Source organism: Phyllobates terribilis, unplaced genomic scaffold, assembly GCF_046119375.1.
Source record: "Phyllobates terribilis strain yellow unplaced genomic scaffold, ASM4611937v1 Scaffold_6__1_contigs__length_29720123, whole genome shotgun sequence".
Classification (NCBI taxonomy): domain Eukaryota; kingdom Metazoa; phylum Chordata; class Amphibia; order Anura; family Dendrobatidae; genus Phyllobates; species Phyllobates terribilis.
Window position 1 is genome coordinate 4,388,710 of NW_027362766.1, and position 16,228 is coordinate 4,404,937.

Below are 16,228 nucleotides of genomic sequence, written 5' to 3' on the forward strand. Positions count from 1 at the left end.
AGAAGAAGAGACGTGTGAGGATTATATAGAGCCACGATCACATGAAGAAGAGACGTGTGAGGATTATATAGAGCCGCGATCACATGAAGAAGAGACGTGTGAGGATTATATAGAGCCACGATCACATGAAGAAGAGGAGACGTGTGAGGATTATATAGAGCCGCGATCACATGAAGAAGAGGAGACGTGTGAGGATTATATAGAGCCACGATCACATGAAGAAGAGGAGACGTGTGAGGATTATATAGAGCCGCGATCACATGAAGAAGAGACGTGTGAGGATTATATAGAGCCACGATCACATGAAGAAGAGACGTGTGAGGATTATATAGAGCCGCGATCACATGAAGAAGAAGAGACGTGTGAGGATTATATAGAGCCACGATCACATGAAGGAGAGACGTGTGAGGATTATATAGAGCCGCGATCACATGAAGAAGAAGAGACGTGTGAGGATTATATAGAGCCGCGATCACATGAAGAAGAAGAGACGTGTGAGGATTATATAGAGCCGCGATCACATGAAGAAGAGACGTGTGAGGATTATATAGAGCCGCGATCACATGAAGAAGAAGAGACGTGTGAGGATTATATAGAGCCGCGATCACATGAAGAAGAAGAGACGTGTGAGGATTATATAGAGCCGCGATCACATGAAGAAGAGACGTGTGAGGATTATATAGAGCCACGATCACAAGAAGAAGAAGAGACGTGTGAGGATTATATAGAGCCGCGATCACATGAAGAAGAGATGTGTGAGGATTATATAGAGCCGCGATCACATGAAGAAGAGACGTGTGAGGATTATATAGAGCCACGATCACATGAAGAAGAGACGTGTGAGGATTATATAGAGCCACGATCACATGAAGAAGAGATGTGTGAGGATTATATAGAGCCACGATCACATGAAGAAGAAGAGACGTGTGAGGATTATATAGAGCCACGATCACATGAAGAAGAAGAGACGTGTGAGGATTATATAGAGCCGCGATCACATGAAGAAGAGACGTGTGAGGATTATATAGAGCCGCGATCACATGAAGGAGAGACGTGTGAGGATTATATAGAGCCGCGACCACATGAAGAAGAAGAGACGTGTGAGGATTATATAGAGCCACGATCACATGAAGAAGGAGACGTGTGAGGATTATACAGAGCCGCGACCACACGAAGAAGAGACGTGTGAGGATTATATAGAGCCACGATCACATGAAGAAGAGACGTGTGAGGATTATATAGAGCCGCGATCACATGAAGAAGAGATGTGTGAGGATTATATAGAGCCGCGATCACATGAAGAAGAGATGTGTGAGGATTATATAGAGCCGCGATCACATGAAGAAGAAGAGACGTGTGAGGATTATATAGAGCCACGATCACATGAAGAAGAGACGTGTGAGGATTATATAGAGCCACGATCACATGAAGGAGAGACGTGTGAGGATTATATAGAGCCACGATCACATGAAGGAGAGACGTGTGAGGATTATATAGAGCCACGATCACATGAAGAAGAAGAGACGTGTGAGGATTATATAGAGCCGCGATCACATGAAGAAGAAGAGACGTGTGAGGATTATATAGAGCCACGATCACATGAAGAAGAAGAGACGTGTGAGGATTATATAGAGCCACGATCACATGAAGAAGAGACGTGTGAGGATTATATAGAGCCGCGATCACATGAAGAAGAAGAGACGTGTGAGGATTATATAGAGCCACGATCACATGAAGAAGAGACGTGTGAGGATTATATAGAGCCACGATCACATGAAGAAGAGACGTGTGAGGATTATATAGAGCCGCGATCACATGAAGAAGAAGAGACGTGTGAGGATTATATAGAGCCACGATCACATGAAGAAGAGACGTGTGAGGATTATATAGAGCCACGATCACATGAAGAAGAGACGTGTGAGGATTATATAGAGCCGCGATCACATGAAGAAGAAGAGACGTGTGAGGATTATATAGAGCCACGATCACATGAAGAAGAGACGTGTGAGGATTATATAGAGCCGCGATCACATGAAGGAGAGACGTGTGAGGATTATATAGAGCCGCGATCACATGAAGGAGAGACGTGTGAGGATTATATAGAGCCGCGATCACATGAAGGAGAGACGTGTGAGGATTATATAGAGCCACGATCACATGAAGAAGAAGAGACGTGTGAGGATTATATAGAGCCGCGATCACATGAAGAAGAAGAGACGTGTGAGGATTATATAGAGCCACGATCACATGAAGAAGAGACGTGTGAGGATTATATAGAGCCACGATCACATGAAGAAGAGAAGTGTGAGGATTATATAGAGCCGCGATCACATGAAGAAGAAGAGACGTGTGAGGATTATATAGAGCCACGATCACATGAAGAAGAGACGTGTGAGGATTATATAGAGCCACGATCACATGAAGAAGAGACGTGTGAGGATTATATAGAGCCACGACCACACGAAGAAGAAGAGACGTGTGAGGATTATATAGAGCCACGACCACACGAAGAAGAAGAGACGTGTGAGGATTATATAGAGCCACGATCACATGAAGAAGAAGAGACGTGTGAGGATTATATAGAGCCACGATCACATGAAGAAGAGGAGACGTGTGAGGATTATATAGAGCCACGATCACATGAAGAAGAGATGTGTGAGGATTATATAGAGCCGCGATCACATGGAGAAGAGACGTGTGAGGATTATATAGAGCCACGATCACATGAAGAAGAGACGTGTGAGGATTATATAGAGCCACGATCACATGAAGAAGAAGAGACGTGTGAGGATTATATAGAGCCACGATCACATGAAGAAGAGACGTGTGAGGATTATATAGAGCCGCGATCACATGAAGGAGAGACGTGTGAGGATTATATAGAGCCGCGATCACATGGAGGAGAAGAGACATGTGAGGATTATATAGAGCCGCGATCACATGAAGAAGAGACGTGTGAGGATTATATAGAGCCACGATCACATGAAGAGGAGACGTGTGAGGATTATATAGAGCCACGATCACATGAAGAAGAGACGTGTGAGGATTATATAGAGCCACGATCACATGAAGAAGAAGAGACGTGTGAGGATTATATAGAGCCGCGATCACATGAAGAAGAGACGTGTGAGGATTATATAGAGCCACGATCACATGAAGAGGAGACGTGTGAGGATTATATAGAGCCACGATCACATGAAGAAGAAGAGACGTGTGAGGATTATATAGAGCCACGATCACATGAAGAAGAGACGTGTGAGGATTATATAGAGCCACGATCACATGAAGAAGAGACGTGTGAGGATTATATAGAGCCGTGATCACATGAAGAAGAGACGTGTGAGGATTATATAGAGCCGCGATCACATGAAGAAGAAGAGACGTGTGAGGATTATATAGAGCCACGATCACATGAAGAAGAGACGTGTGAGGATTATATAGAGCCACGATCACATGAAGAAGAAGAGACGTGTGAGGATTATATAGAGCCACGATCACATGAAGAAGAAGAGACGTGTGAGGATTATATAGAGCCACGATCACATGAAGAAGAAGAGACGTGTGAGGATTATATAGAGCCACGATCACATGAAGAAGAGACGTGTGAGGATTATATAGAGCCGCGATCACATGAAGAAGAGACGTGTGAGGATTATATAGAGCCACGATCACATGAAGAAGAAGAGACGTGTGAGGATTATATAGAGCCGCGATCACATGAAGAAGAAGAGACGTGTGAGGATTATATAGAGCCACGATCACATGAAGAAGATGAGACGTGTGAGGATTATATAGAGCCGCGATCACATGAAGAAGAAGAGACGTGTGAGGATTATATAGAGCCGCGATCACATGAAGAAGAAGAGACGTGTGAGGATTATATAGAGCCGCGATCACATGAAGGAGAAGAGACGTGTGAGGATTATAGAGCGGTGGAGTTGGGGATATAAGGCTCTGACCTTTTAGTAACATATTTTGCATTTTCGTGCGATGTCTCAGACTGAACCTTCCCCTTGTGCTTCATAAGAATGTTGTCCTCGTTTCCGTTCCCCTTTCTTCTTTCTGCTCCCCTCCCCCGTGTCTCGCTTGGCCAGGTCTGGTCATAATGGCTGGAGACTCTCCTGCTTGGAGGGGGGGACATTTTTCTTTCCATTGTCTTGTAAATTTGTCGTTTTCCCCTCTCTGTGGAGGTAACATCAAAGAAATAGAGTCTTTGGTTTCTGTGACTGTCTGGGGGTGAGTTGGGGTGGGGGAAGATCGGGAAGGTTGGTCTGGGGTACCTTGTGTCTGTGGGGGGATATCAGTCTGGGGTGGGTATGTTTGGGCTGAGGTTGGTCCGGTGCTTGTGTTTGAGAGGGTGGAAGGGAGGTTGATCCGGGGGGTGTGCTTGTGTAAATGAGGGGGAAGGAGATTGGGGTGTGCTTGTCTGTATTGGGGTGTCGGGGTGTGTATGTCTGGGTGGGAGGTTGGTCTGGTGGACCTGTTTATGGAGGGGGGAGTTTAGTCTGGGTTGCGCATGTCTGTGGGGACTTAGTTCTTGGGCACCTGTGTATGGGGAATGGGGGGAGTTGGTCTGGGGCCCGTGTCTAGGTGAGGTCGTCTGTTGTGCAAGTCTCCGGGTGGTTCTCAGGTGGTTGAGATCAGGTATCAGGGTGGGGGGCATCGAGGTGTGCTTGTCCCTGTGTCGTGATGCACATATCTTTGTGGGAGATTTATCCGAGATGTGTCTGGGTGGAAGGTCGGTCCGGGGTGCGCTTGACAGTGTTTTATGGTGTCTGGGTGAGAGAGGTTTGTCTGTTGTGTTGGTGTCCAGATGGTTGTCAGGTGGGGTACATCAGGTGTCTGGGTGGGGTACGTACGGGTGTTCAGGGACATGTTTATGGTTGTGTACTTTGGGTTACATGGGGGTATTATGATTCCTGGTGGTGACACCTTAACGTTCCTCATCTCGAGCCTCGCTCGTGTCACACCCTTTGCTTTTTATGTCTCGTTTTTGAGACTTCAAAGAAACAAGTTAATACGTTTCTGTGAATGGATGTGTATGATCCAAACCTGCCGCGTCCGTCCTCGTCTCCTCTTTTTTGTTATGTTTTATGAGGCAGCTCCCGGTTACTACCGCCGCCGGTCCACCACCTCACCTCAGCTTTACCCCGGCTGCTGACGACAGTGGGGACAACTGTGGCATTGTCTCCTCACTCCCTGCCGGATCATGCGGTCTGCTCATCAGTCTTCACCTGTGGCGTGTGCAGCTTGGTGTGGCGTTGTGCCATAGGTGGAGCCCATGTTGGTACTGACAAGACCCAGGGGAAGCACTTCCCAGATTCCTGCAGGTGGAGGCATCTGTACTTTGCATCTGGGCAGGTTTGACATTCTGTAGCCCGACTAGTGATTCCTATCTTCAGACTCAGAGGTTAGGGCCATATCATATGTCGGATTGAGGGGGTCTTGTAGGAGATCCAATACATGGTAGCTCTTGTAGGGGGTGTTCTCAGAACACTGTGGGTTTGAACTCGATCGAGGCCAGAATTGTCCTTCAGGGATGAAAGACCTTTTCACCGACCTAATATGGTAGACTGATCCGGAAACGTGTTGGATTGAGCCTCCTGATTGCATTTCCGCAGCGCTAATCTCGGACTGACTCCATAATCTCTGCTGTGGATCTGCACCAGGAGTTGCATTTTATCGGCCGGCCCGATCCTTGGCCTCTCCGTCCTGCTGAAATACTTTGGCTTATTTTCTCTGCAGCGTCATAACAAAATCCTAGGAATTTTGACAAGTCTTGAAACGGATGCGGTTTGTCGTAGGATTCGCCCTCAGATTTCATTACAGGATCCGCGACCCATGAAATCTATAATCTGGCATATGTCAGAGCGTCCGGTCCTTTCCTTGCCGGGATTATGTGACCAACGTCTGGCATAAGGCTACCCTCAGTAATGCGCTAGCGGATTGCCTTCACGTCCTGACCATTCGGTCTCCTCTGCTCTTTTCCAGGCGGGCTGACCCCGGGGCACGTCCTGTATACGCCCTACTGCCACTCTCAGATCTGCACATCTTCTGGTAGTAAGTGTATGATCCATCAGTCGCCCGCAGGGCATGCTGGGATTTGTAGTCAGGGGGTGTTGCACTCCTTTTCCTGCTTCTTCTGAACTCTTGCACATTCCTCTTCTACACAGAAGTTCCTTGTACAAATGTTTGCTCTCTGGCTATACGCCCTGTGACGATAGCGTGCGAGGGTGTGTGCACGCCACGCTCACCCGCTCCAGGTGTGATACCAGGGCAGTGTCCGTGTCAGGTGTGCAGTAATGTCAGCTGGTATTATTTGTGTGGTTTCTCTCGGCCGACTCCATTGAGAAGCCACCAGCGATGGGGGGTCCCAAGTGTGCTGAGCATTTCTACTTGGCTGTCTGGTCCCTGGCAACTGTAGGCACCAAGTCATGTCACACGACACCCTATTGCTCTTGTCCAGGTTGGGGTCCATTGTCCTACAAATGGCCCATATAAGTGCAGTCCCGTTGGAATGACACATGGCTGCTCAATACTTTTGTGACCATACCTGTATCTTGATTGATGAATCCTCTAATGTGTACGGAGGCCATCTAACAGATTATGCTAGAGGAATGAAGGAGGATGGGACAGAAGGTGGCCTGTAGAAGAGCTGCAAGACAGAGAGGTGCCTGGAGGAGGAGGGAGGAGATGGGACAGGGAGGTGCCTGGAGGAGGAGGGAGGAGATGGGACAGGGAGGTGCCTGGAGGAGGAGGGAGGAGACGGGACAGGGAGGTGCCTGGAGGAGGAGGGAGGAGACGGGACAGGGAGGTGCCTGGAGGAGGAGGGAGGAGACGGGACAGGGAGGTGCCTGGAGGAGGAGGGAGGAGACGGGACAGGGAGGTGCCTGGAGGAGGAGGGAGGAGATGGGACAGGGAGGTGCCTGGAGGAGGAGGGAGGAGACGGGACAGGGAGGTGCCTGGAGGAGGAGGGAGGAGACGGGACAGGGAAGTGCCTGGAGGAGGAGGGAGGAGACGGGACAGGGAGGTGCCTGGAGGAGGAGGAGGGAGGAGACGGGACAGGAAGGTGCCTGGAGGAGGAGGGAGAAGACGGGACAGAGAGGTGCCTGGAGGAGACGGGACAGGGAGGTGCCTGGAGGAAACGGGACAGGGAGGTGCCTGGAGGAGGAAACGAGACAGGGAGGTGCCTGGAGGAGGAAACGAGACAGGGAGGTGCCTGGAGGAGGAAACGAGACAGGGAGGTGCCTGGAGGAGGAAACGAGACAGGGAGGTGCCTGGAGGAGGAAACGAGACAGGGAGGTGCCTGGAGGAGGAAACGAGACAGGGAGGTGCCTGGAGGAGGAAACGAGACAGGGAGGTGCCTGGAGGAGGAAACGAGACAGGGAGGTGCCTGGAGGAGGAAATGAGACAGGGAGGTGCCTGGAGGAGGAGGGAGGCGACGAGACAGGGAGGTGCCTGGAGGAGACGGGACAGGGAGGAAATGGGACAGGGAAGTGCCTGGAGGAGGAGGGAGGAGACGGGACAGGGAGGTGCCTGGAGGAGACGGGACAGGGAGGTGCCTGGAGGAGACGGGACAGGGAGGTGCCTGGAGGAGACGGGACAGGGAGGAAATGGGACAGGGAAGTGCCTGGAGGAGGAGGGAGGAGACGGGACAGGGAGGTGCCTGGAGGAGGAGGGAGGAGACGAGACAGGGAGGTGCCTGGAGGAGGAGGGAGGCGACGAGACAGGGAGGTGCCTGGAGGAGGAGGGAGGCGACGAGACAGGGAGGTGCCTGGAGGAGGAGGGAGGCGACGAGACAGGGAGGTGCCTGGAGGAGGAGGGAGGCGACGAGACAGGGAGGTGCCTGGAGGAGGAGGGAGGCGACGAGACAGGGAGGTGCCTGGAGGAGGAGGGAGGAGACGAGACAGGGAGGTGCCTGGAGGAGGAGGGAGGAGACGAGACAGGGAGGTGCCTGGAGGAGGAGGAGGGAGGAGACGAGACAGGGAGGTGCCTGGAGGAGACGAGACAGGGAGGTGCCTGGAGGAGACGGGACAGGGAGGTGCCTGCAGGAGGGGACGAGGGACGGGACAGGGAGGTGCCTGGAGAAGGAGGGAGGAGACGGGACTGGGAGGTGCCTGGAGGAGGAGGGAGGAGACGGGACAGGGAGGTGCCTGGAGGAGGAGGGAGGAGACGGGACAGGGAGGTGCCTGGAGGAGGAGGGAGGAGACGAGACAGGGAGGTGCCTGGAGGAGGAGGGAGGAGACGAGACAGGGAGGTGCCTGGAGGAGGAGGGAGGCGACGAGACAGGGAGGTGCCTGGAGGAGGAGGGAGGCGACGAGACAGGGAGTTGCCTGGAGGAGGAGGGAGGCGACGAGACAGGGAGGTGCCTGGAGGAGGAGGAGGGAGGAGACAGGGAGGTGCCTGGAGGGGACGGGGGACAGGGAGGTGGCTGGAGGGGACGGGGGGACAGGGAGGTGGCTGGAGGGGACGGGGGGACAGAGAGGTGGCTGGAGGGGACGGGGGGACAGGGAGGTGGCTGGAGGAGACGGGGGGACAGGGAGGTGCCTGGAGGAGACGGGGGGACAGGGAGGTGCCTGGAGGAGACGGGGGGGACAGGGAGGTGCCTGGAGGAGTAGGACAAGACAGAGATTTCTGGAAGAGAACAGCGACCTGGAGGGAAGGAGGCAAGAAGGACAGTGGGTTCTGACATATGTAGATTTCTCCCTATTGAAAGCACAGTAGTGCTCGACCTGGATTGGAGATTGGGAGAAATATTGTCTGACTTTCCCTGTGGTGTAGGACTCATGGCCATTGTCATCAGTAACACACTCTGGAGGAATCTCGGCTGGGTCTTGTCCCATACGAGGTTCTTCTTTCTCCTGGTCTCCGTCAGCCACGGAGGAGGCTGGTTGAGATTTGTCAGCAGTCTGACCAGTTTCAGGTGCTGGTGACCTTCTTCAGTCTCTGTCCACTATTTTGGTGGTCATGATAAATCATCACACTTCATGGCTTTGGCTCCAATCACCTTAAATCCGGCACAGTCTTTCTGGATGGGAGACTGTGCCTTTCCGCAGAGACATCCCTATAGCTTCCTATACAGGGGAATACATCCTGGTAAACACTGGGGAATCATCCGGACATTTCTTAGAGCGATGACTTAAGGCTCCTTTGAGTAATCATAACTGATCTACTCTAATGTCAACGGTCTCAAAGAGCCATGGGCCACCCCATTGACTAGTATTAAGCAAGAACCAGGGAGGTTATTCACAAATTCCCATGCAAATGTTCACCCTAGGGTGCTGACACAGCGGTAGTGCCGCAGCATCACCAAATCTGAACACGGCAGATGCTACACCTCCATCCCCTTTGGTTGCTCCTCACCCCCATCTTTCAGTCTCATTCTCGCCCTCACGGATATCTGTTTTGTTCTCTGCAGGTTCGCGAAGGAGGATTACACTGTGCATGTGACCATCAAGGATTACCTGGATATCTACTGTCCACACTACGACCCCCGAGTTCCCATGGAGCAAACTGAGAACTTTGTGCTTTATATGGTGGACCGCAAGGGGTACGAGGGCTGCTGCATGACCCACGAAGCCTACAAACGTTGGGAATGTAACCAGCCGCACGCCCCAGCCGGGCCCATAAAGTTCTCTGAGAAGATCCAGCGGTTTACCCCGTTTTCTTTGGGGGTGGAATTCCACGAGGGGCAGGACTATTACTACATCTGTAAGTGCCCAAAGTCCTCTACATTCATTGTCCACCCACAAACTCACAATATGTCTCTTTTATTGAGGATTTAGCATTCCTGTGAATCACTAACCTAATATTTAGTTGTTACCCACAGTTTTTTAGAGCTGCGTCACATCTATGTTGCATAGAGTCAACCATCTTCTGGCTCCTGTCACTGTTATTCCAGCCCTGGAGGCTTTCACTACATCCCACAATTTTTTGCCATTTATTGGCTTTGCCTCAGAAATGGCATTTTTTATGTCACCCCACAAGTGTCCTATCTGATTAAGGTCTGGCGATTGGTTCTAGTCTAACAAAATTGAGGTTATGGAGTGGCCAGCTCAAGATTTTGCTGGTTTACTGGTGTGTTTAGGTTTGTTGTCTTGTTGAAACACCCATTTCATGGGCATATACTCTTCAGCGTAAGGCAACATGACCTTTTCAAGTATTTTAATATATGTAAACTGGCCCATGATCCCTGTTATGGGGTAAATAGGTCCGGCACCTTAGTGAGAGAAACATGCCCATATTATGATGCTTCCACCATGCTTCACTGTCTGCAGGGTGTACTGTGGCTTAAATGCCGAGTTTGGGGGTCGTCTAATGAACTGTCTGCGGCCCTTGGTCCCAAAAAGAACAATTTTTACTTTCATCAGTCCACAAAATGTTTTTCCATGTCTCTTTAGGCCAGTTGATGTGTTCTTTGGCAAATTATATCCTCTTAGGGACTCCGAGGGGATACATTGGGGGGGATAAAGTAGTGGACAACTTCTTTAACAGTGGGACTTTGCGGGGACTTCTTGTCAAGAGATTAGCTTCACACAGGCGTCTTCTCACTGTCACAGTCCTCACAGGTAACTGGAGACTGTCTGTGATCATTCTGGAGCTGATCAGTGGCTGAGCATTTTCCATTCTGGCTATTCTTCCATCCATTCGGATGGTAGTCTTCCGTTTTCTTCCACGTCTCTCCGGTTTTGCTTTCCATTGTAAAGCATTGGAAATAATTTTAGCTGAACAGCCGATCATTGTCTGCACTTCTTTATAAGTTTTACCCTCTCCAGTCAATTTTTTAATCAAAGTCCGCTGTTCTTCTGAACAATGTCTCGAACGACCCATATTTCTCAGGCTTTCAAGGAGAAATGCATGTCCAACATGTGCTGGCTTCACTCTTAAATAAGGGCCACCTGATTCACATCTGTGTCTTCACAGAATGATTGACCTCACTGATTGACCTCCACACTGATATTATATTGAACACATCCCGTACAATTATTCACATACACAGCCTCAGAAACCTGCAGATCATGAATGCGGAGTCTGGGGGTTTTCTTACAATCTACGGCACCGACTGGTGAATTGTCTGACATGGTGATAGAATTTATACCAAAAACAGTGATTAATCTGGTCAGCCATATTGGACTGCTGGTATTGTGATCACTACTGTATATCAGGAGACTTTCAATATATTAAGCTCTGCCCTCTCTCTTACGCCCTGTCTGCTCGCTCTTACAGCTATCCCGGACGTGGGCAGTGTTGGTGAATGTCTCAAGATCCGATTGTCTGTTTGCTGCCAATCAACAAGTAAGTGCTCCCATCCTCACTTTTCCTGGGGTGCATGTGTCATCTTTGCAGAGGTCTTGACTTATTTTGGCTGTGAACTTTAAACTTTTGTATTTCTCCCACAGTACGACCAATAACAGAATTACCAAAATCCCAACCCCGGGGCAGAGAACACGGGGGAGGAGGGAGTTCGCCCTCTAAGGATGGTGAGTGCCTTCTTCTGGCCTCTTTAGCCTCCCATGTCTTCCTTATCCTCTACTCTGTAGAATCTTTTGATATGCCACCCCCCTCCTGTAGGCTTCTGACTCCCCATCTCCCCTGTAGGCTTCTGTCGCCCCCTTCTCTCCCCTGTAGGCTTCTGTCGCCCCCTTCTCTCCCCTGTAGGCTTCTGTCGCCCCCTTCTCTCCCCTGTAGGCTTCTGTCGCCCCCTTCTCTCCCCTGTAGGCTTCTGTCGCCCCCTTCTCTCCCCTGTAGGCTTCTGTCGCCCCCTTCTCTCCCCTGTAGGCTTCTGTCGCCCCCTTCTCTCCCCTGTAGGCTTCTGTCGCCCCCTTCTCTCCCCTGTAGGCTTCTGTCGCCCCCTTCTCTCCCCTGTAGGCTTCTGTCGCCCCCTTCTCTCCCCTGTAGGCTTCTGTCGCCCCCTTCTCTCCCCTGTAGGCTTCTGTCGCCCCCTTCTCTCCCCTGTAGGCTTCTGTCGCCCCCTTCTCTCCCCTGTAGGCTTCTGTCGCCCCCTTCTCTCCCCTGTAGGCTTCTGTCGCCCCCTTCTCTCCCCTGTAGGCTTCTGTCGCCCCCTTCTCTCCCCTGTAGGCTTCTGTCGCCCCCTTCTCTCTCCTGTAGGCTTCTGTCGCCCCCTTCTCTCCCCTGTAGGCTTCTGTCGCCCCCTTCTCTCCCCCGTAGGCTTCTGTCGCCCCCTTCTCTCCCCCGTAGGCTCACGTCACCCTCTCCTCCCTCCTCCTCCATCTACCCCATAGGCTGCGGTTGGCCTCTCTTCTTCTCTCATCTATAGGCTTCCTTTTCTCCTCTGTAGGTTCCCATCTCCCCCTCTTCTGTCCCCAGTAAGCTCTCGTTGCCTCCTCTCCTCTCTCCTCCTTCCCCTGTAGGCTGCGTGTGCCCCCTTCTCGCTCCTGTAGGCTGTGAGTCGCCCCCTTCTCGCTCTCTTCTAGGCTCCCGCCTCTCCCCCTTCTCGCTCTCTTCTAGGCTCCCACCTCTCCCCCTTCTCGCTCTCTTCTAGGCTCCCGCCTCTCCCCCTTCTCGCTCTCTTCTAGGCTCCCGCCTCTCCCCCTTCTCGCTCTCTTCTAGGCTCCCGCCTCTCCCCCTTCTCGCTCTCTTCTAGGCTCCCGCCTCTCCCCCTTCTCGCTCTCTTCTAGGCTCCCGCCTCTCCCCCTTCTCGCTCTCTTCTAGGCTCCCGCCTCTCCCCCTTCTCGCTCTCTTCTAGGCTCCCGCCTCTCCCCCTTCTCGCTCTCTTCTAGGCTCCCGCCTCTCCCCCTTCTCGCTCTCTTCTAGGCTCCCGCCTCTCCCCCTTCTCGCTCTCTTCTAGGCTCCCGCCTCTCCCCCTTCTCGCTCTCTTCTAGGCTCCCGCCTCTCCCCCTTCTCGCTCTCTTCTAGGCTCCCGCCTCTCCCCCTTCTCGCTCTCTTCTAGGCTCCCGCCTCTCCCCCTTCTCGCTCTCTTCTAGGCTCCCGCCTCTCCCCCTTCTCGCTCTCTTCTAGGCTCCGGCCTCTCCCCCTTCTCGCTCTCTTCTAGGCTCCCGCCTCTCCTCCTTTTCGTGCTCTTCTAGGCTCTCTCCTCTCCCCCCCTTCTCGCTCTCTTCTAGGCTCTCTCCTCTCCCCCTTCTCGCTCTCTTCTAGGCTCTCTCCTCTCCCCCTTCTCGCTCTCTTCTAGGCTCTCTCCTCTCCCTCTTCTCGCTCTATTCTAGGCTCTCTCCTCTCCCTCTTCTCGCTCTATTCTAGGCTCCCGCCTCTCCCCCTTCTCGCTCTCTTCTAGGCTCCCGCCTCTCCCCCTTTTCGCTCTCTTCTAGGCCCTCTCCTCTCCCCCTTTTCGCTCTCTTCTAGGCCCTCTCCTCTCCCCCTTTTCGTTCTCTTCTAGGCTCTCTCCTCTCCCCCTTCTCACTCTCTTCTAGGCTCTCTCCTCTCCCCCCTTCTCGCTCCTCTAGGCTCCCGTTCCTTCTCCCTTTTCTCTCTTCTTTAGGCTCTCTCCGCTCCCCCTTTTTTCTCCTCTAGGCTCCCGTTCCTTCTCCCTTTTCGCTCCCCTCTAGGCTCCCGTCCCTTCTCCCTTTTCTCTCCTCTAGGCTCCCGTTCCTTCTCCCTTTTCTCTCCTCTTTAGGCTCTCTCCTCTCCCCCTTCTCGCTCCTCTTTAGGCTCCTGTTCCTTCTCTCACTCGTAGGCTCTTGTCGACCCCTTTTCATCCTTAGTACTGTAATTTCCGGCTGCTATATTTTGTATTTCTTTCTTTCAGATCCCTGGAGGCAGAGTGGAAACGCTTCTTTCCGGCCCCCCTCGCTCTCTTCCCTGCTGCTCGCTCCATGCCTCCTCCGCCTCTTATTCTAATGCTGGGGTCTCGGGGCCAGGCCCCTCGTTTCTTCCTTCTGGACAATGGTGACCTTGGACGCTTTGCCTTTAGGAGGATTACTGTGCTGACATCGATGGTGCCTGGCCCCGCGGCCCTGAGCTCCCGGCAGGTACGTGCGTTGCTGACCAGAAGAGCTTGCACTCTAGAGGCACAAGTGCAGGTCCTATTCATCAACTTGGAGCCCAGGAGTGATGGTGGTTTTATTTCCTGTGCTTTGTGACACTGAATGAGGACACAAGGCTGAAGTGGCTGATAACAGGGAGTAATAGTGTGTGACCGCTCTGGTGACTTCTCTCTTTGCAGGTCCGCAGAAATGTTCTTTCTGGACCAAAGACGTCGGCAAAATTACCGGGGAGCGTCATACTAGAGGAGGGCCACCCCCGCATCATGGAATGGATGGAGCCGATAGTGCCCGCCCTCACAGGAGGCCCTGCCCTGGGCCGCACCACTCCCCCACACTGGGGGGCTCTTATCTTCTGTGAAGATCAAGTTTCCAGTTTTTTTCCCGTTTACATTTCATGATTTTTATAAAAATGTCTATTTTTTTATAAACTGAGCCAAAAATAAAATTGTGAACTTCGGAGCGATGTGCTGCCGGATTATTCCCCCCCCCCCCCCCCCCCCCCCCCCAAGGATGGTCACCGAGACAGGAGGACGGTCACTTAGACGGGAGGCCGGGTGAGGTCAGTGAGGACGGTCACTGAGACAGGAAGACGGTCACTTAGACGGGAGGCTGGGTGAGGTCAGCAAGGATGGTCACTGAGACAGGAGCAGTTCTCTCCCTCTGTCAGCCCATCAGGACCCCCTTAGCACCATCCCGGGGCCTCCGTTTTTGCCATACAGAATCCTGGAAAGTGTCGGAATTGTGTTAATAAGTTTTACTTCTCCCAACGTGATTCCTGTGCGGATGGCGGGTTATCATCGCCCCCCGCCCGCGAGCCCCCGCCCAGCTCTGTGCTTGGAAGAATGACAAAGGCACGGATCTCACAATACAACCCCCAAAAGGTTTTTTTTCTAAAAAAAATTTTTGTGCAAAAGTAGTAAAAAAAAAAACAACAAAAAACCCTGTTGTGCTGCGTTTCACCCCATATCTCAGTGTGAGGCAAAGTGCAAGAAAACAAAGGGCGGGATTGCTGTTACTTATTGTCCTTCCCACAGAGAGGTAATAAGTTCTATATGGCACAGACCAAGCTCATCCCCAAAACATGAGCCCCCCGAACGACTGCATGTACCATGTAATAAAGGGAGGCGCTGTTAATAAAAAAAAAAAAAACGCTATGTAAGGGACAGCACTGTACAAAACAGCATATAATAAGAGACGGCACCATATATAGCTAGAGAGGATAGTATGTAATAAGGGACGATGTTATCCATTATAGAAAAGGAAACTAACTAAGGACGTCGCTATACACGCTAAGGGCCGGTGTTACATATAGTAACTAAGGACGGTACTATATACTTAGTTTCTTCTTTTATTAAGTACACTATATACTAAGTATATAGCATCTTCCTTAGTTACTATGTGTAACACCGGCCCGTAGCGTTTATAGCGATATCCTTAGTTACATAGTTTCCCCTTTTATTATGTATAGTGCCATCCGTTAATAAAAGAAGAAACTAAGTACACTATATACTAAGGGATGGCGCTATACATAATAAAAGGGGAAACTATGTAACTAAGGATATCGCTATAAACGCTACGGGCCGGTGTTACACATAGTAATTAAGGACAGTACTATATACTTAAAGGGGTTGTCCAGTACTTTATATTCCCCCCCCCCCATGTATCCCCCCGGGGCCCGTAAGACTTCTTGTAAATACCTTATGTTGCTGATAATGCCTGTGAGCGGCCAGTGATAGCACGTGACCCCGGCTCTGACATCCGCTGATGTCATGACAAGTCCAGGCTGCAGCTGGGGGTCTCTGTCTTCCTGGTTCCATGGTGAATGCCAGGCTGTGGTTGGGGTTATTCCCCCCCCCCCCGCATCACACCCAGCATCCACAGCGCGCTCTGCCTCTCCCCATTCATTGGGAAAGCGTGCAGTGGATGCTGGGTGTGACGCGGAGGGGGTTCCCCGCCCAGCAGCCACAGCGGGGACCCCAGTGCTGAGTCACGCCTCACTTGTTGTGACGTCAGCGCGGGGTCACGTGATGCCCGTGAGCGGCCACCGATAGCGCCGCTCACAGGCATTATCAGCAACAGAAGGTATTTACAAAAATCCTTAGGGTCCCCAGGGGGATACATTGGGTGGTAATATAAAGTACTGGACAACTTCTTTAATGAAAGAAAATAAGCACATTATATACTAAGGGATGGCACTATACATAATAAAAGGGGAAACTATGTTACTAAGGACCTCACTATACACGATACGGGCCGGTGTTACACAT

The 16,228-nt window shown here is 51.6% G+C and overlaps 1 protein-coding gene across 1 annotated transcript in view; it reads left to right on the top strand.

Moving 5' to 3' along the window:
• LOC141152626 (ephrin-A2-like) overlaps window positions 1–14,420 on the top strand; it is a 29,068-nt gene extending 14,648 nt beyond the window's left edge. The window contains exons 2-6 of the mRNA XM_073637179.1: window positions 9,419–9,711; window positions 11,227–11,295; window positions 11,400–11,480; window positions 13,724–13,946; window positions 14,141–14,420. Coding sequence (XP_073493280.1) covers window positions 9,419–9,711; window positions 11,227–11,295; window positions 11,400–11,480; window positions 13,724–13,815 — 535 coding nt within the window. The 3' untranslated portion in view covers window positions 13,816–13,946; window positions 14,141–14,420. The remainder of the gene's footprint in view (window positions 1–9,418; window positions 9,712–11,226; window positions 11,296–11,399; window positions 11,481–13,723; window positions 13,947–14,140) is intronic.
• The last annotated feature ends 1,808 nt before the right edge of the window (window positions 14,421–16,228 follow it).